This window comes from Rhinopithecus roxellana, chromosome 5 (assembly GCF_007565055.1).
Source record: "Rhinopithecus roxellana isolate Shanxi Qingling chromosome 5, ASM756505v1, whole genome shotgun sequence".
Lineage (NCBI taxonomy): Eukaryota > Metazoa > Chordata > Mammalia > Primates > Cercopithecidae > Rhinopithecus > Rhinopithecus roxellana.
In genome coordinates, this window is record NC_044553.1 from 146845864 (window position 1) to 146867241 (window position 21378).

A 21378-nucleotide genomic window follows, 5' to 3' on the forward strand; every position below is an offset into this window, starting at 1 on the left:
CTAAATCCTAGCGATTTTTACCTCAATTTCTGTAACCTCCTTGTAATTTCCCCTCTACCTAATGAAAGTGCCTCAGAGTTTTGCAAAGGATATACAGATGTGTCCATAAGGGTTGAAGTATAGGCAAAGCTTCTTAGACATTTTCAGTTTATAAAAGAATAAAATATTATCTGTGTTTTTAAACTTTACAGATAACCTGTAGAAATGGTTTTCCTGAAGTTAAGCCAAAAAGAAATGGAGCAAGTCAAAATGCTTCCCTTTTCAAAGTATTACCCCCACCCCAATGAAAAGAAGTTGAGAAATACATATGAAATTTTTATGGAATAAATATTTATTAATTATATTTAAATTATCAATTACCTAAGCCAGGGCTCCATACATTATGAGGAGAAGTTCCTTTTCGTTTCTTTAAATGCTTGACATCACAGAGGGATGGCTTACACTGTACTCTCCAATAGTGACAAGACAGGACGGTGAGGATGATGCCATTAATAGTGGTGGAGAAGGGCATTGGTGCTCACAATTTGTGTGGAAACTTTCAGATAAAACTGAGATCTCCCAATAGATCTTAATATGCAAGTTTAAGATCCCAAAAATAGGTATGTTATTCATCTTTTTTTAATTTCAGAAAGAAAATTGATTGCTCTACTACTTATATTTGGAATTAAATTTTAATCTTAGTTTAAATACTTGACTGGAACTTCAAATAAAATATTAACATCTTCAGGAACATATCAGTTAATTTTGTAAATCCTTGAGGCTGTCATTTTTTTAATGTATAATCTCAAAATCCCCAGTTACATGAATTTGTAATGCAGTTGATGACTGTCACGTCAAATGTTCTTAGCCCTCAGGCGAACCACAAATTGAGGATGACATGTTAAAAGAAGAAATGAATGGATTTTCATCCTTTGCAAGGGCACTAGTACCCTCTTCTGAGAGACTACACCTAAGCCTACATAAATCCGATAAAGTCATCACAAATGGTCCTGAGAAGAACTCCAGTTCCTCCCTGTCCAGCGTGGATTATGCAGCCTCCGGGCCCCGGAAACCGGGCTCTGGAACCCTGTATGGCAGAAGGCCAAGAAGCACATTCCCGAATTCCCACCGGTTTCAGTTAGTCATTTCGAAAGCACCCAGTGGGGATCTTTTGGATAAACATGCTGAACTCTTTTCTAACAAACAATTGCCATTCACTCCCCGCACTTTAAAAACAGAAGCAAAATCTTTCCTGTCACAGTATCGCTATTATACACCTGCCAAAAGAAAAAAGGATTTTACAGATCAACGGATAGAAGCTGAAACCCAGACTGAATTAAGGTATGACACATCAACAACCAATAGTAAATCCTTTAGGAAATTAAATGAAAATTAATGAATTAATATTCCTTGTTTGCTGCTGCCAGCCTTAAGATCTGATAGTGCCCTTTGGATTGGAATGAGATGAATGTGACTTTTCCTTTTCTGTGTATCACTAGAACTATCAGTAATTGCTGAAAAATAGCAAAAAAATATTAAACTGGTCAAGTGCCTTATAAGTATGAATTACATATTTTATTGTTTCAAGCATGGTTCAAGAATTGTGTATGTTTTTAAATATTATACTTTCAGAGAATTCTTAAAATATGTCATCAGACAGCATTTGTGTAAATATGCATATTGATTCATGTTAAAAGTGACGAAAATATGGGCTATAGAGGGAAAGAAACTAACCCTTTATCCATCTACCCCTCTGCTCCGTTCCCTACAGATATTCAGGCCAGTCTTCATAGCAACAACTGCCAAGAATAATTTTAAATTGGGATAATTTCTGGAAATTAAGTATAATTTGCCTCAATAATGTTTTCAAATGCAATAGTGCCTGGCACAAGGTGAATGTTCAATAAAAGTTTGCCAAATGACTGAAGAAAAAACAAATCTTGTCAAGTTTTGAGATTTAGCAGATTTGTATTATGATTGTTTTTCTAGTATTACATAAACAATGTAACCGGCACTAGGTTTTAGTTGTTTTAGAAAGTGAAAACAATTTAAGATTAGTATTTTTTTCTTTGGATATAGGTAAGAGGTACAGTAATATCAGATGAGTCTGCAGATATTTTATCAAATAAAATCAAATAATTCAAAATTATGTATTTTATAAGAACAGATGGATCTCATTCTTTTATGTTTGAGTTTATTTTTTCTAGCCAGTAAACCTTGTTACCACAGTGCTTATATTTTGAAGGATTAACAATTATTTATTTTAAATTATTACAGCTTTAAATCTGAGTTGGGGACAGCTGAGACTAAAAATGTGACAGAATCAGAAATGAACATAAAGCAGGTAATAAGTATGAAATCTTTTAGTATTGCTGCATTTGAATTACAGAGATTTTTCTGTAAATAGAATATGTACAGCTATTTAGACTGTGAAGAATAATCTGTTGGTGGCACTTATCATACATGATATAGCCAGTATACAGAAGGTCTGCCTGTTTACAAATAGTTATAGCTCTCTCTGAATGGCCAGGTGGATCCTGCCAAATCTGGGAAGTCATTTGTTACTAACATCTTTCCTAGATGATTGGTTGGCTGGCTGGACAGATGGAAGGATCAATAAAATACCTTAAGTATTGTTTTCAAAGATGCAGACCTGGATTACTAGAGGAGCCAGCAGAGTAGTGCAGAAGTTGAGTTTTTATACCTTTTTTTTTTTTTGTAAAGAATTGCCACATATTATATGATTGGAAAGTATACATTTTATAAGAATAAGTAGCTATTATTATGTTTGCCTCTACTTTTTCTAGACCATAAAGCTGTTTATTACAGGGTTTATATTTTGAATTCTTAGCATCATTTCTTTTAAAATATTGCAACTTTGAGTCTGATTTTGAGACAAATTGTTTTATTTTTGGAGTGTCAGTCTTGCACTTGTGTCCTGACTTAAATCTGTTGTTTATAAAAATGGTTTGTCTATTAAAATGTCAAACACAGATCCAGAGATAGAAGAATAAAATATAATCATACTCAACTTACTCCTTCCCTTCTGAAAATGGGTAGAAGGTGGTCGTTTTCCATCTCAGCCATTAATGCTGTTTGACACAGGGCCCTGCCACTTAAGGCCCAAGGACAAATCACTTATCCTCTGAGATGAATTTCCTCATCTGAATTTCTGCATCTAGAAAGCTGAATTTCCTCATCTAGAAAAACTGTACTTAACTTGCAGGATTATTAGGAGGAGTAAATGATGTAGGCAAAGTACCTAGCCTGGGCTAGGACTTAATAGAATACCTTGAAATTTTGGGAAAGAGTTAACTCTGCAGATAACTACTATGAAACAATATTTATTTACAATCCTGCAAGAAAATGTGTGTCCCCATATTCCATAGTCAGTGCCATCAGTACTTGACTTGAAGAAGCCAGTGGAGTATTAACTGCAGTAGATCCACATTTTAACAGCACCTTTAAAACTGTAAAGCACTGTACATAAATTGTCATGGTAAAGATTAACTCTAACGATGTGAGTAAATGCTTGGCACAGTTTGTGGTGCATAGTAAGGAGTCTATAAAAGTAAGCTGCCATTATTTTTGTTTGTTAATATTATTGTTCATGCTGCCAGCGCTACCACTGCTTCTACATATTTGACATGTTGGCATGTAAAGCAGATGAGCTTTTGGAATTTCTGAATAATGAGACTTTGTTCCCTCAAATTTACTTAAAAGTTGAAAATTTGCTTCATTTTTCCCTTTATATGTTTATTTATGACAATTTCTTAATGTTATTTAAATGCCACTCATTAAAATACAAAAAATAAGTCATTTTATCTTTAAGAAAAACATGCTGAATGGATAGAAAAATTATTCTAAAATATTCTTTGTCATACTGTATAATTTTTATCTGTTGGATATCTCTGTTCACTTAAAATTTCTTATGTTATATTTCTGCTTTCATACTGTATTTTTAAGCAAAAATGAAGATTTTTTTTTATTGCATCCCCAGGCATCTAACTGTGTGACATATGATGCCAAAGAAAAAATAGCCCCTTTACCTTTACAAGGGCATGACTTAACATGGGATGAGATTAAGGATGATGCTCTTCAGCATTCCTCGCCAAGGTACACAGTTCACAGGAGAAATAATTTCAACTGTCTTTAATTGCCTTCTTGTATAACAGACATATAGTGTTTGCCGCATAAGTACTATTTAATTGCATGCTGTAATCTATTTTGGTGTGATGTAATTCAATAACAGTTTTAGTTTTACCAAGGAAATTTTACAAATTTTAGTGCTTAGTAAAAGTTTAAATGAGTTAATTTTCTAATTCATTAGTAAAGGAAAAAGCCACACCAACTTGTATTATTTGTCGTCACTATTCATTAAAAAAATAATTTTCCCCAAGACAAATCCTCTGGCAGTGATGCTAACCAGTTTACATGCCACAAATAATGCTGAAGAGCTTTACCATTTGAGAAGTCATAATTTGTGATTTTGAATATTCATATATGCTAGTGCTTGACCTATCTGTGCTATATGAAGACACTATTTATTTATTTATTTATTTATGAGACAGAGTCTCTCTCTGTTGTCCAGGCTGGAGTGCAGTGGTGCGGTCTGAGCTCACTGCAATGGAGGCACTCTTTAAAAATTACTCATCATGTTGAGTAATTAAGGAATATTATACATTAATTAGCAGGTAGTAGAAAACCTAAAAGATGCCTTGATAGTTTCAGTTGTCAAGTGTATTTCCAGTGTCAGAGAATGGATATGAAATGCAGGGCGGGGAAGGGGGTAGAAGAAAGGAAGGAGTAGAGATTAAAAAGAGGGCAAGAATGAGGTGTTAATGTAGCAGATCACTAGGAAAGTACACACAATGCCCTCAGGCTCCGGCTTCTCCCTCAGGCCTTTGCTAGGGAGATCTCACCTGCTAAGGCCATGGAGAGTTCATTGATAACTTCTCTGTCTTTGAAATTTCTGGTGTTTCAACACATATAACTTATTATTTATTAATATAAACTGCTCTTGAGCCAGTCTTCATTGAATATTAAGAATGACTTAAGGAAAGGAATATTTATCTTTTCTAATACTTTCTAAAAGAAGTAAAGTAAAATAGTATAATTGAGTATACCTGAATAAAATTTAGCTTCAAATTAATTATTGGTAACATAATTAACAAAATTTATCATGATGACCAGCTTTAAAAATACTTTCATAGTAATGTATCTATATCTAGCATTATCTATACATTAACCTTAGTCAAATTGTCATTGTTTATACTAGAGAAATGCCACAGTGTAGTTTTGAAAAGAATTGTGAATTTATAAGTAGAAGAGTAGTTAAAAAACCTGTCTTTGCTGCTTACTAACATTAACCTTGGAAAGTTATACTTAGCCTTTCTGACACTTGGTGAACTCATCAGTAAATAGTAAAAATAATACACAGCCAACATACCTGACTGGGTTGTTTAGAATATTAAATTAGATATGGATATGAGAGTGCTTTAAAAATTGCTGAAACGTGTAATTACAGGTTGAACATCCCACATTTGAAAATCCGTTAAGTCACAATACTCCAAAATCTGACATGACACCCAAAGGAAATGCTCATTTGCACATTTTGGATTTCAGAGTTTTGGATTGAGATGCTCAACTACTAAGTATATAATGGAAATATTCCAAAATCCAAAATCTGAAACACTTAGGTTCCAAGAGGGATATTCAGTCTGTACTAATAATATACAGTGGTACTGAATACTTATTGTATGCCAACCATTGTTCTGCTCAACTACTTTAACTTCCTCTTTCTAGGGCAGTGTGTCAGTATTCCCTGAAGCCCCCTGCAACTAGTAAAATCTACTCTGAGTAAGAGCTTTTTTACCTCTTCGTTTTGCATAGTGGAATTAAGAATTAAGAATCATAGAAACCATTATTAAATAAGTCAGGATTGACCAATAATCTCTTTTTTTAAAACTGGCAAGTAATAAATGTACATATTCGTGGAGTACCTAGTGATGTTTTGATACTTATACTGTACAGTGATTAAAACAGTTTAATTAGTATATCCATCATCTCAAAGGTTTTATCATTTCTTTGTGTTGGAAACATTAAGTATCCTTCTTCTAGCTATTTGAAACTATGTATTATTGTTAACCATAGTAGTCATCCTATAGTGGTATATAACACTAGAACTTACTCCGCCTATCTAGCTATAATTTTGTATCTATCTTGTAACAAATCTCACCTTGTCCCTCACTCCCCTCTACCCTTCCCAGCCTCCAGTATCCTCTGTCCTACTCTCTACTTCTATGAAATCAACTGTTTTTAGCTTCCACATATGAGTAAGAACATGCGGTGTTTAACTTTCTATTGCTGGCTTATTTCACCAGCATCCATCCGTGTTCCATCCATGTTGCCACAAATAACATGATTTTATTTGTTTTTATGGCTGAATAGTATTTCATGGTGTATATATACATTTTCTTTATCCATTCATCTGTGAACACTAATCTGTCTTACAACCAGCTTTGGGATATCAACCATATAATACATGCTAAATTTGAGAAAATGACCTGAATAATTTTCTCAAATTTATTTGAGAAATAATAACTTAACTTTCTGGAGCCATTGTCAATCACGTCATTTTTATCTCCAGTAGAAGTTTGTCCCTAAGCTAATAATACCTGATACTTTTTAATAATTAGTATCCATAATTCTTATTTATAAGTAAAAATAATAAAATAATAAGAGTTTTAGAGAAATACAGACTTTTGGTAGTTCAGGATACTCTTTCCAGAGGTTTCTAATCTCAGCAGTTCTTTGCAGATATTTTACTCGTAGATTTTAATGTTGTTTTAATTAAGTTACTTTTTTAGGGAAAATAATTTATAAAATTTTACTTATTTTCAAATATGCTGTTTTTAAACAAGCAAGACCCTGTGAATCAGTTTGAAAGTGTAACTTTTTATTAAACATTTAGATCTATTATTTGATTTGCTTATTAACTCTTCCCTTATATTTTCTTATTCAGTAATTTAGTTACTTGCTACTTACATTTGGTACTAATTCACTAATTTCAGCTAATTAAAATCAAACATACAATAATATCCTAACTTTCTTATAATAGCTACTAAAATATAGTTATAATAGGGAAGTGTGTTCAAGTAGTTAAAAATTACCACAATATTTATGTTCACAAATTTTCCTTTGAGATTTTTGTCTCCAAATGTTTTGAGAGAAAAAATAAATTTTTCTGCTTAGTGAATTTCTCAACCTTAAGATGAGAAGATGCTGGCCTAGGGCTAGGAGAGGACTTCTTAGTTGAAGCTCCTGCTTCTCTGGACAACTTTCCTTTTCCTTCTTGCATAATGCTTTGCGGAGGGGCTTGCACCTCTGCTGCTGGACCTGGTCAGGAGCCAGAGGAAATTTAAAACATTCCTCGAGAATGCTTGTTCCCAGTGGATTGCATTTGATTGCCCCTTGTCATTCGTTGGTCTCTTTTTGTGTTGTTTAATTCTGCTTATTTTTTACTGCTATGGATGTTGCAGATATCTTTGAAATTTTACTCTATTAGGTCATTATCTTTAATAAATATTTATCCTTGCATAATTTGAGAAGGTAGACGTGTTTGTTTTGTAATATTCCCCTTAGTAATATGAGATAGAAGTACACTGGTAATGGTAGAGATAGATATTTCTAATTAGGTACTAATGTTTCTTCTAGTTTTCAGAATAAGTAAGCAATAATTTTTATGCTGTATATTGCCTTCCCTTTACAGCAAAGAAGAACTGTTGTATCTGAGTTTCATTGAAGATGTAACAGATGAAATTTTGAAACTTGGTTTATTTTCAAACAGGTTAGTTTTTTTAAATTGTGTTATGGCAATTCAGGAGTACATTAAATATTCTTCATATTTCTTCATATGATGTTAAAATTTTAAAGTTATTTTCCCATATTAGGAAATGAAAAAATATATTGCTTTTTTGGAAACTTATTATTGTAATTGATAGCAAGTTGTAAAGAATGTTTAATTCATACTCTAGGGGAAGTTCACCACTTGGGAGAATTAAAGAATAGAGCTTTTGGCCGGGCGCGGTGGCTCAAGCCTGTAATCCCAGCACTTTGGGAGGCCGAGACGGGCGGATCACGAGGTCAGGAGATCGAGACCATCCTGGCTAACATGGTGAAACCCCGTCTCTACTAAAAAAATACAAAAAAACTAGCCGGGCGAGGTGGCGGGCGCCTGTAGTCCCAGCTACTCGGGAGGCTGAGGCAGGAGAATGGCATAAACCCAGGAGGCAGAGCTTGCAGTGAGCTGAGATCCGGCCACTGCACTCCAGCCTGGGCGACAGAGCGAGACTCCGTCTCAAAAAAAAAAAAAAAAGAATAGAGCTTTTATTCACTTTAATATTATATCCCTTGTATTATAAGTGACTCGTGAAGGAAGATCTTTACCACTTATTTGCAAAGCGCCATATTTCCATTTTACTATCTAAAACTCATGAGAATCAAAGGCAAGCATTTTTGGTACAACCATTATTAGTATTAGATCTAGTAAAATGAGAACAAATTAAGAGCTAGGTTTGTGTGCCGCAAGTTAAATGAAAAGTTTGCAAAACCAGATTAGTTATTGCATAGCTTAAGGAAACTGTGTGTCCTGAATTTAGCTTGAACATTTATGTATCTAAGATTCTTTGAGCACTGGGCTCTACTTTATGTTATGTAACCTAGGACCCTATTATGTATACTACTTGCTTTCTCTGTCGTAATAATATGCCAAACATAGACATTTCTAATAAATTATTTCTATCCTTTACATCAAGTTTTTTAAAAAATTAAAGCAAACATTTTCATTATTGGCATAAAAAGGCATATCAAAAAGACCTAAGATTTTTGACATTAATTTTGTTGACCGCTTTCGTTTTAAAAAGTTGGTAAATAATATTCACATAATATGGGTAAAGAGTTTCAGGATACATAATGAAAAGTTTTGGCAATCTGTATCACAGTATGAATATACTTAACACTACTCAATCGTGCACTTAATGGTTAAGATGATAAGTTTTGTTGGTTTTTGCCACCACAAGAAAAAAATACATATACAAAATCGTATTTATGCTTAAAATTTTGTTTTTATCAAGTATAAGACTATTACAGCATTTTTATAAAAGTACCAAAAACCAGAATCAACCTAAATGTTTAATGGTAAATGTTTGGTTGAATAAACTGTGGGCTATATATGAAATGTAAGGTCTGTTTAGGGATTAAAAATGATGTTGAAGTGAATTTACAGATACAGAAAGATGTTAAAGATATGTGTCGTTGATTAGAAAAAACAAAATAGGGCTGGGCGCAGTGGCTAATGCCTGTAATCCCAGCACTTTGGGAGTCCGAGGCGGGTGGATCATGAGGTCAGGAGATCGAGGCTATCCTGACTAACACGGTGAAACCCCGTCTCTATTAAAAACACACAAAAACTTAGCCAGGCCTGGTGGCAGGTGCCTGTAGTCCTAGCTATAGGCTGAGGTAGGAGAATGGCGTGAACCCGAGAGGCGGAGCTTGCAGTGAGCCGAGATCGCGCCTCGACATTACAGCCTGGGCGACAGAGCAAGACTCCGTCTCAGAAAAAATAAAGAAAAAGATAAAAGAAAAAAACAAGACAGATACTCAAATAGTATGTATTGTTTAATTACAATTTGGTAAAGAAATACAAATGAATAGAAAAAATGCCTAGTAGTGAATATTCTAAAATGTTAACAATAGTTGTAAAAAGTAGAATACAGATTTCTTGGGTTTTAAAAAAATTGTGAAATAATTCAGAACTACTAACTCTGAGGTTGGCTCATAACTTCACTGATGCTAGCAAATGATAACAAAGGAAATTAGTTGTTTTTTAAGAAACTGTTGCTACATTCCTGTGATACAGAGGTGAGCATGGTGTTTTAGAATGAAGAAATTCTGTGGAGCCAGACACATGTGCTTTAAATTCCCCTAATGGCTTTTGACCTCAGGGGAGAGGAAATTACCATCTTAGAGATGTGGCTTTCTCATCTTTAAAATGGTTTTTACACTATCTTTCCCTCCCTACATTGGTCAGAATTAGAGGTAAAATGATTATTATGGCTAGCACAGTAGCACTTAATGGAACTTAATAAGTGATAACATTTATTTTATTTTATTTTTTTTATTTTATTTTTATTTTTTTTTATTATACTTTAAGTTCTAGGGTACATGTGCATAACGTGCAGGTTTGTTACATATGTATACTTATGCCATGTTGGTGTGCTGCACCCATCAACTCGTCAGCACCCATCAATTCATCATTTATATCATGTATAACTCTCCAATGCAATCCCTCCCTCCTCCCCCCTCCCCATAATAGGCCCCAGTGCGTGATGTTCCCCTTCCCGAGTCCAAGTGATCTCATTGTTCAGTTCCCACCTATGAGTGAGAACATGCGGTGTTTGGTTTTCTGTTCTTGTGATAGTTTGCTAAGAATGATGGTTTCCAGCTGCATCCATGTCCCTACAAAGGACGCAAACTCATCCTTTTTTATGGCTGCATAGTATTCCATGGTGTATATGTGCCACATTTTCTTAATCCAGTCTGTCACTGATGGACATTTGGGTTGATTCCAAGTCTTTGCTATTGTGAATAGTGCTGCAATAAACATACGTGTGCATGTGTCTTTGTAGTAGAATAATTTATAATCCTTTGGGTATATACCCAGTAGTGGGATGGCTGGGTCATATGGTACATCTAGCTCTAGATCCTTGAGGAACTGCCATACTGTTTTCCATAATGGTTGAACTAGTTTACAATCCCACCAACAGTGTAAAAGTGTTCCTATTTCTCCACATCCTCTCCAACACCTGTTGTTTCCTGACTTCTTAATGATTGCCATTCTAACTGGTGTGAGATGGTATCTGATTGTGGTTTTGATTTGCATTTCTCTAATGGCGAGTGATGATGAGCATTTTTTCATGTGTCTGTTGGCTGTATGAATATCTTCTTTTGAGAAATGTCTGTTCATATCCTTTCCCCACTTTTTGATGGGGTTGTTTGTTTTTTTCTCGTATATTTGTTTGAGTTCTTTGTAGATTCTGGATATTAGCCCTTTGTCAGATGAGTAGGTTGCAAAAATGTTCTCCCATTCTGTAGGTTGCCTGTTCACTCTGATGGTAGTTTCTTTTGCTGTGCAAAAGCTCTTTAGTTTAATTAGATCCCATTTGTCAATTTTTGCTTTTGCTGCCGTTGCTTTTGGTGTTTTAGACATGAAGTCCTTGCCCATGCCTATGTCCTGAATGGTACTACCTAGATTTTCTTCTAGGGTTTTTATGGTATTAGGTCTAACATTTAAGTCTCTAATCCATCTTGAATTAATCTTCGTATAAGGGGTAAGGAAAGGATCCAGTTTCAGCTTTCTACTTATGGCTAGCCAATTTTCCCAGCACCATTTATTAAATAGGGAATCCTTTCCCCATTTCTTGTTTCTCTCAGGTTTGTCAAAGATCAGATGGCTGTAGATGTGCGGTATTATTTCTGAGGACTCTGTTCTGTTCCATTGGTCTATATCTCTGTTTTGGTACCAGTACCATGCTGTTTTGGTTACTGTAGCCTTGTAGTATAGTTTGAAGTCAGGTAGCGTGACGCCTCCAGCTTTGTCCTTTTGACTTAGGATTGTCTTGGCAATGCGGGCTCTTTTTTGGTTCCATATGAACTTTAAAGCAGTTTTTTCCAATTCTGTGAAGAAACTCATTGGTAGTTTGATGGGGATGGCATTGAATCTATAAATAACCTTGGGGAGTATGGCCATTTTCACGATATTGATTCTTCCTATCCATGAGCATGGTATGTTCTTCCATTTGTTTGTGTCCTCTTTGATTTCACTGAGCAGTGGTTTGTAGTTCTCCTTGAAGAGGTCCTTTACATCCCTTGTAAGCTGGATTCCTAGGTATTTTATTCTCTTTGAAGCAATTGTGAATGGAAGTTCATTCCTGATTTGGCTCTCTGCTTGTCTGTTACTGGTGTATAAGAATGCTTGTGATTTTTGCACATTAATTTTGTATCCTGAGACTTTGCTGAAGTTGCTTATCAGCTTAAGGAGATTTTGGGCTGAGATGATGGGGTTTTCTAAATATACAATCATGTCATCTGCAAACAGGGACAATTTGACTTCTTCTTTTCCTAACTGGATACCCTTGATTTCTTTCTCTTGCCTGATTGCCCTAGCCAGAACTTCCAACACTATGTTGAATAGGAGTGGTGAGAGAGGGCATCCCTGTCTTGTACCAGTTTTCAAAGGGAATTTTTCCGGTTTTTGCCCATTCAGTATGATATTAGCTGTGGGTTTGTCATAAATAGCTCTTATTATTTTGAGGTACGTTCCATCAATACAGAATTTATTCAGCGTTTTTAGCATGAAGGGCTGTTGAATTTTGTCAAAAGCCTTTTCTGTATCTATTGAGACAATCATGTGGTTCTTGTCTTTGGTTCTGTTTATATGCTGGATTATGTTTATTGATTTGCGAATGTTGAACCAGCCTTGCATCCCAGGGATGAAGCCCACTTGATCATGGTGGATAAGCTTTTTGATGTGCTGCTGAATCCGGTTTGCCAGTATTTTATTGAGAATTTTTGCATCGATGTTCATCAGGGATATTGGTCTAAAATTCTCTTTTTTTGTTGTGTCTCTGCCAGGCTTTGGTATCAGGATGATGTTGGCCTCATAAAATGAGTTAGGGAGGATTCCCTCTTTTTCTATTGATTGGAATAGTTTCAGAAGGAATGGTACCAGCTCCTCCTTGTACCTCTGGTCGAATTCAGCTGTGAATCCATCTGGTCCTGGACTTTTTTTGGTGGGTAGGCTATTAATTGTTGCCTCAATTTCAGAGCCTGCTATTGGTCTATTCAGGGATTCAACTTCTTCCTGGTTTAGCCTTGGGAGAGTGTAAGTGTCCAGGAAATTATCCATTTCTTCTAGATTTTCTAGTTGATTTGCATAGAGGCGTTTATAGTATTCTCTGATGGTAGTTTGTATTTCTGTGGGGTCAGTGGTGATATCCCCTTTATCATTTTTTATTGCATCTATTTGATTCCTCTCTCTTTTCTTCTTTATTAGCCTTGCTAGCGGTCTGTCAATTTTGTTGATCTTTTCAAAAAACCAACTCCTGGATTCATTGATTTTTTGGAGGGTTTTTTGTGTCTCTATCTCCTTCAGTTCTGCTCTGATCTTAGTTATTTCTTGCCTTCTGCTAGCTTTTGAATGTGTTTGCTCTTGCCTCTCTAGTTCTTTTAATTGTGATGTTAGAGTGTCCATTTTAGATCTTTCCTGCTTTCTCTTGTGGGCATTTAGTGCTATAAATTTCCCTCTACACACTGCTTTAAATGTGTCCCAGAGATTCTGGTATGTTGTATCTTTGTTCTCATTGGTTTCAAAGAACATCTTTATTTCCGCTTTCATTTCGTTATGTACCCAGTAGTCATTCAGGAGCAGGTTGTTCAGTTTCCATGTAGCTGAGCGGTTTTGATTGAGTTTCTTAGTCCTGAGTTCTAGTTTGATTGCACTGTGGTCTGAGAGACAGTTTGTTATAATTTCTGTTCTTGTACATTTGCTGAGGAGTGCTTTACTTCCAATTATGTGGTCAATTTTGGAATAAGTGCGATGTGGTGCTGAGAAGAATGTATATTCTGTTGATTTGGGGTGGAGAGTTCTATAGATGTGTATTAGGTCTGCTTGGTGCAGAGATGAGTTCAATTCCTGGATATCCTTGTTAACTTTCTGTCTCGTTGATCTGTCTAATGTTGACAGCGGAGTGTTGAAGTCTCCCATTATTATTGTATGGGAGTCTAAGTCTCTTTGTAAGTCTCTAAGGACTTGCTTTATGAATCTGGGTGCTCCTGTATTGGGTGCATATATATTTAGGAGAGTTAGCTCTTCCTGTTGAATTGATCCCTTTACCATTATGTAATGGCCTTCTTTGTCTCTTTTGATCTTTGATGGTTTAAAGTCTGTTTTATCAGAGACAAGGATTGCAACGCCTGCTTTTTTTTGTTCTCCATTTGCTTGGTAGATCTTCCTCCATCCCTTTATTTTGAGCCTATGTATGTCTCTGCATGTGAGATGGGTCTCCTGAATACAGCAGACTGATGGGTCTTGACTCTTTATCCAGTTTGCCAGTCTGTGTCTTTTAATTGGAGCATTTAGTCCATTTACATTTAAGGTTAATATTGTTATGTGTGAACTTGATCCTGCCATTATGATATTAACTGGTTATTTTGCTCGTTAGTTGATGCAGTTTCTTCCTAGCCTCGATGGTCTTTACATTTTGGCATGTTTTTGCAATGGCTGGTACCGGTTGTTCCTTTCCATGTTTAGGGCTTCCTTCAGGGTCTCTTGTAAGGCAGGCCTGGTGGTGACAAAATCTCTAAGCATTTGCTTATCTGTAAAGGATTTTATTTCTCCTTCACTTATGAAACTTAGTTTGGCTGGATATGAAATTCTGGGTTTAAAATTCTTTTCTTTAAGAACATTGAATATTGGCTCCCACTCTCTTCTGGCTTGTAGAGTTTCTGCCGAGAGATCTGCTGTTAGTCTGATGGGCTTCCCTTTGTGGGTAACCCGACCTTTCTCTCTGGCTCCCCTTAAGATTTTTTCCTTCATTTCAACTTTGGTGAATCTGGCAATTATGTGTCTTGGAGTTGCTCTTCTGGAGGAGTATCTTTGTGGCGTTCTCTGTATTTCCTGAATTTGAATGTTGGCCTGCCCTACTAGGTTGGGGAAGTTCTCCTGGATGATATCCTGAAGAGTGTTTTCCAACTTGGTTCCATTTTCCCCCTCACTTTCAGGCACCCCAATCAGACGTAGATTTGGTCTTTTTACATAATCCCATACTTCTTGCAGGCTTTGTTCATTTCTTTTTCTTCTTTTTTCTTTTGGTTTCTCTTCTCGCTTCATTTCATTCATTTGATCTTCAATCACTGATACTCTTTCTTCCAGTTGATCAAGTCGGTTACTGAAGCTTGTGCATTTGTCACGTATTTCTCGTGTCATGGTTTTCATCTGTGTCATTTCGTTTATGATCTTCTCTGCATTAATTAGTCTAGCTGTCAATTCTTCCACTCTTTTTTCAAGATTTTTAGTTTCTTTGCGCTGGGTACGTAATTCCTCCTTTAGCTCTGAGAAGTTTGATGGACTGAAGCCTTCTTCTCTCCTCTTGTCAAAGTCATTCTCTGATCAGCTTTGATCCGTTGCTGGCGATGGGCTGCGCTCCTTTGCAGGGGGAGATGCGCTCTTATTTTTTGAATTTCCAGCTTTTCTGCCCTGCTTCTTCCCCATCTTTGTGGTTTTATCTGTCTCTGGTCTTTGATGATGGTGATGTACTGATGGGGTTTTGGTATAGGTGTCCTTCCTGTTTGATAGTTTTCCTTCTGACAGTCAAAAGGACTGTCTGTTGGTCTGTTGGAGATTGCTTGAGGTCCACTCCAGACCCTGTTTGCCTGGGTATCAGCAGCAGAGGTTGCCGAAGATCGAATATTGCTGAACAGCGAGTGTACCTGTCTGATTCTTCCTTTGGAAGTTTCCTCTCAGGGGTGTACTCCACCCTGCGAGGTGTGGGGTGTCAGACTGCCCCTCGTGGGGGATTTCTCCCAGCTAGGCTACTCAGGGGTCAGGGACCCACCTGAGCAGGCAGTCTGTCCGTTCTCAGATCTGAACCTCCGAGTTGGGAGATCCACAGCTCTCCCCAAAGCTGTCAGACAGAGTCGTTCGCGTCTGCACCGGCCCCCGCTGCTTCCCCTGTTGGTCTTCAGCTGTGCGCTGTCCCCAGAGGTGGAGTCTACAGAGACAGGCAGGCTTCCTTGAGCTGCTGTGAGCTCCACCCAATTCGAGCTTCCCAGCGGCTTTGTTTACCTACTTAAGCCTCAGCAATGGCGGGCGCCCCTCCCCCAGCCTCGCTGCTGCCTTGCGGATAGATCGCCGCAGACTGCTGTGTTAGCAGTGAGGGAGGCTCCGTGGGCATGGGACCCTCCAGGCCAGGTGTGGGATATATTCTCCTGGTGTGCCTGTTTGCTTAAAGGGCCGTATTGGGGTGGGAGTTACCCGATTTTCCAGGTGTTGTGTGTCTCAGTTCCCCTGGCTAGGAAAACGGATTCCCTTCCCCCTTGCACTTCCAGCTTCAGCTCTCGCTGGTCAGGCTGCAGCAGTTGACCAGCACAGATTGTCCGGCACTCCCTAGTGAGATGACCCCAGTACCTCAGTTGAAAATGCAGAAATCACCGGTCTTCTGTGTGATAACATTTAAGTTATTATGTGGATTTACCATCAGTGGGAATTTTTAAATTTTTTCATTACTTTTTAAAATTTTGTGACGTACACAGTAGGTGTATATAAGGGTCCATGAGATGTTTTGATACAGGCAAGCATTGTGAAATAAGGACGTCACGGAAAATGGGGTATCCATCCTCTCAAGCATTTATCCTTTGAGTTACAAACAATCTGACTACATTCTTTAAGTTATTTTAAATGTACAATTAAGTTATTATTGACTGTAGTTACCCTGTGGTGCTATCAAATGGTCTTATTGATTCTTTCTATGTTTTGTACCCATTAACTACTCCTCTTCCCCTGCAGCCCTCCACTACCCTTCCCAGCCTCTGTTAACCATCCTTCTACTCTCTATGTCCATGAGTTCAATTGTTTTGATTTTTAGATCCCACAAATAAGTGGGAGCATGCAATGTTTGTCTTTCTGTGCCAGACTTATTTCACTTAACATAATGATCTCCATTTCCATCCATATTGTTGCAGATGACAGGATCCTACTTTTTTTATGACTGAATAGTACTCCATGGTGTATATGTCCTACATTTTTTTATCCATTCATTTGTTAATGGACACTTAGGCTGCTTCCAAATCTTAGCTATTGTGAACAGTGCTACAACAAACATAAAAGTGCAGATATCTCTTCGATATCCTTACTTCCTTCCTTTTGGGATTGCTGGAGCATGTGGTAGCTCAATTTCTAGTTTTTTGAGGAACCTCCAAACTGTTCTCCATAGGGGTTGAACTAATAGTTTACATTCTGCTAATAGTGTGCAAGGATTCCCTTTTCTCCACATCGTCACCAGCATTTATTATTGCTTGTTTTTGCATATAAGCCATTTTAACTGGAGTGAGATGATATCTCATTGTAGTTTTGATTTGCATTTCTCTGATGATCAATGATGTGGAACACCTTTTTATATTCCTGTTTACAATTCATATGTCTTTTGAGAATCTTTTGTCCATTTTTTTGATTGGATTATTAGATTTTTCCCTATAAACCTAATAGTAAATAGTTGTTTGAGCTCCTTATATATTCTGGTTATTAATTCCTTGTCAGAGGGGTAGTTTGCAAATATTTTCTCCCATTCTGTGGATTGTTTCTTCACTTTGTTGGTTATATCCTTTGCTGTGCAGAAGCTTTTTAACTTATGATCCCATTTGTCCATGTTTGCTTTTTTGCCTGTGCTTGTGGGATATTACTCAAGAAGTCTTTGCCAGACTAGTCCCTAGAGATTTTCTCCCAATGTTTTCATTTAGTAGTTCCATAGTTTCAGAGCTTATATTTAAGCCTTTAATCTATTTTGATTTGATTTTTGTATGTGGTGAGAGATAGGGGTCTAGTTTCATTCTTTTGCATATGGGTATCCAGTTTTCCCATCACCATTTATTGAAGAGACTGCCTTTTCCCCAGTGTATGTTCTTGGCAACTTTGTCAAAAATGAGTTTGCTGTGGGTGTGTGGATTTGTTTCTGAGTTCTCTATTCTGTTCCATTGGTCTGTGTGTCTGTTTTTATGCCTGACCATGCTGTTTTGGTTACTATAGCTCCGTAGTATAATTTGAAGTCAGGTAATATGATCCCACCAGTTTTGTTCTTTTTACTTAGGATAGCTTTGGCTATTCTGGGTCTTTTGTGGTTTCATATATATTTTAGGATTTTTTTTCTATTTCTGTGAATAATGTCACTGGTATTTTGATAGGGATTGCATTGACTCTGTAGATTGCTTTGGATGGTGTGGATGTTTTAACAATATTGATTCTTCCAATCCATGAATTTGGAATATTTTTCCTTTTTTTTTTTTTTTTTTTTTTTTTTGGTGTCCTTTTCCATTTTGTTCATTGGTGTTTTATACTTTAATATAGGAATTTTTTAAAAGTATAATTTAGGAAGGATTATAAAATATCTCTGTAAAAGGCTTTTCTTTAGGGTTTGGCTGTGTGTGTGTGCGTAAAGATGGGGGTAGAGAGGCTTTGGGTGTTTGCATATGTCTGTGAGATAAACAGCTTTTTGGAGGTGGGGTGAGAAAAAGGAGAATTTTATTCAAAGAAATGAAAGTAGCATACAGTCTTTCAGAAATATGTAACGTGAAGCAAATGCACAATGGAAGAACATAGAACAGGAAAGCATTAGTCTTCAGCTTTACAGAGAAAAAGAATAATCTAAAACACATTTTTCAACCTTTATAGTTTCAGTGTTACATGGCTAGTTTATATTTAGATGATTTTCTGATTTTGAGACATTAACATTTTTGTTTATCATTTGTAGGTTTTTAGAACGACTGTTCGAGCGACATATAAAACAAAATAAACATTTGGAGGAGGTTTGTCTTTCCCTATAACTTCATTAGAAAAATTCTAATGTAAAAATAATTTTACGGTTTTTTCATACCTTCAAACAATACATTAAAAGCAAGTGCTTTTTTTTCCATTGAACTTTTTTGAGGGTGGTGGTGGGAGAAGTGAAAGGAAAAGTATTAATCCTGTGAGATTTGCAGCACTGCAGTCAAAATTTAATTTGACTCAGTTAATGTAATGATTCCCATCTTTTCTTAATCCTAGGAAAAAATGCGCCACCTGCTGCATGTCCTGAAGGTAGACTTAGGCTGCACATCGGAGGAAAACTCGGTAAAACAAAATGATGTTGATATGTTGAATTTATTTGATTTTGAAAAGGCTGGGAATTCAGAACCAAATGAATTAAAACATGAAAGTGAAGTAACTATTCAGCAGGAACGTCAAGAATATCAAAAGGCTTTGGATATGTTATCGTCTGCACCAAAAGATGAGAACGAGATATTCTCTTCACCAACTGAATTTTTCATGCCTATTTATAAATCAAAGCATTCAGAAGGGGTTATAATTCAACAGGTGAATGATGAAACGAATCTTGAACCTTCAACTTTGGATGAAAATAATCCAAGTATTTCAGACAGTTTAACAGATCAGGAAACTTCTGTGAATGTCATTGAAGGTGACAGTGACCCTGAAAAGGTTGAGATTTCAAATGGATTATGCAGTCTTAACACATCACTCTCCCATTCTGTTCAGTTCTCCAGTGTCGAAGGTGATAATAATCATGACATGGAATTATCAACTCTTAAAATCATGGAAATGAGCATTGAGGACTGCCCTTTGGATGTTTAATCTTCATTAATAAATACCTCAAATGGCCAGTAACTCAATATTACTTTTCTTCCTTTTTTAAAGTGTGTGTATAAGATTTCTGTGTTAGTTTTCTGTGCTGCAATAATAAGTTACCAGAAACCTAGTGGCCTAACATGCCACACGTTTATTTATCCCACAGTTTCTGCGGATCAGGAGTGTAGGCACAGCTTAGTTGGGTCCTCTGCCCTGGGTCTCACAAGGCTTCCCCACAATCAAGGCAGTGACTGGGGCTGTGTTCTCATTTAGAGGCTTGTTGGCAGAATTATCTTCCTTGCAGCTGTAGATTTGAGGGCTTCGTTGTCTTGCTGACCAGTGGCTAGAGGCTGCCTGTAGTTCTCTGCCACTTGGCCCTTTCCTTAGGGAAGCTATAACATGGCTGCTTGCTTTTTTAAGGATATCAGGAAAACCAGAGAGATTCTGCTAACAAGATGGAGTCTTATATAATGTAACATAATCACAGGAGTGACTTTCTATCACCTTTGCCGTGTTCTTTTGGGTAGAAGCAAGTCACAGGTCTTGCCCACACTTAAGGGTTGGGAATATATTACAAGGGTGTGAATGCCAGAACACAGCAATCACTGGGGTCATTTGAGGACCTGCTGGCCACAATTTCTAAAATCACTTTTCAGAGGAAACATATTTTACCCATGTTCTCAGAGGAACATTTTTACCCAGACATAAGCGGTTTTGTACACTATGGGAAATGGTTTGTGATCTGGTGTGGGTCTTGAAGCATTGGACCGTGTCTGCAATATCTTTAATTTCGTTTTTCTTGCTTTCCTGCAATATCTACAGCCTCGAGGACCTTTCAGTTGTCAGTGACCCAGGGAATTCTGTCAGCTAGCTGAGATGTTGTCTCTTCTTGTGAGTGCAAACATTTAGTCAGACCTGTCTGAAGCCCTCCCCTCCCCTTGTAGCTCATGAATGAGACCCTTACTATTAGAACATGGCCCAGAAGATCCATGTCTAATTATACCTTTTCAACTATTTACAATAATATAATTGAATATTCGTGTGCCCGTTATGTACAAAGTTTCATGCCTAGATACTGTGGAGGATAAAAACAATAGCCCGTTTTGTTTTTATAAGCTATATTTTAATTTTATGTTTAAAAAAATGCAACCCAAGTATTCTTCTAAAAACTTAGCAGTGACTTCCAAGTATCCTGTTCTTTAACTCAGGCTTTTATCATCCTTTGTCCGTAGCAGTGTTTCCCAAAGGGTGGTACATACCCCTGGAGAGCAGAGAGTTGATTTTTAGTGGTATGTGGATGACAAGTCCATCTCATTCATGGGATGCTGACCATCACCACTGTCTTCAGGATTCAGATGCAGGCACAACCTGCAAAGCACAATATGGTGGGACTGAGCACCCAACCCACTTCTCACCCCCCCGGTCAGAATCCCCAACTCACCCTGCTGCAACCCCTCCTTGGCACACCTGCCCCTCAGCCCTCACCTCTGGACTTCTTCCCTTTAACCCTCTAAGCAACACCGTCTCTCCCCTCTTGCAGTCCTCCTAAACCTCCTGAAATAACCTCAGCTCTATTCTTGGTTCCCAGCCTGGGTCTCCCAATCTGTTAGATCTTTACCCCTGTATTTGCTTCTTGGGCTCTATTGTTCCTCAACCCCAGGGTTCCTTTGTTCAGTCCCAAACTCACTCTTTCACAAACCCCCTCTTCCCATTCCCCATGAAACTACCCCAGACCTACTGGCCTGGCCCAAATTTTCCTTTCTTGGCTGTAGCTACCATCTGTCTTTCTGGAGGCATTCTCAGAAATTTTCTCCTGGCTGTTGTTCTCCAACACTTTGATCCGGGCCCCAGTCCTGCCCTATTTTACGTGTCCAGTCTTCTTCATGCTCTAACTCTGGGTACAGCTTCTTGTCTCTGGGGCCATGACCCATCCTAACTTGGATACC

The 21378-nt window shown here is 37.2% G+C and overlaps 1 protein-coding gene across 4 annotated transcripts in view; it reads left to right on the forward strand.

Annotated features, from left to right (window-relative positions):
* The window catches only part of SPATA7 (spermatogenesis associated 7), a 66270-nt gene extending 46794 nt beyond the window's left edge, over positions 1-19476 (forward strand). For 3 of the 4 annotated variants that reach the window (XM_030931305.1, XM_030931303.1, XM_030931306.1), the window contains 7 exons: positions 848-1320; positions 2257-2323; positions 3980-4095; positions 5785-5838; positions 7751-7828; positions 18561-18615; positions 18854-19476. In XM_030931305.1, coding sequence (XP_030787165.1) covers positions 848-1320; positions 2257-2323; positions 3980-4095; positions 5785-5838; positions 7751-7828; positions 18561-18615; positions 18854-19438 — 1428 coding nt within the window. In that variant the 3' untranslated portion in view covers positions 19439-19476. The remainder of the gene's footprint in view (positions 1-847; positions 1321-2256; positions 2324-3979; positions 4096-5784; positions 5839-7750; positions 7829-18560; positions 18616-18853) is intronic. The other variant, XM_030931304.1, reaches the window with a different exon arrangement.
* The last annotated feature ends 1902 nt before the right edge of the window (positions 19477-21378 follow it).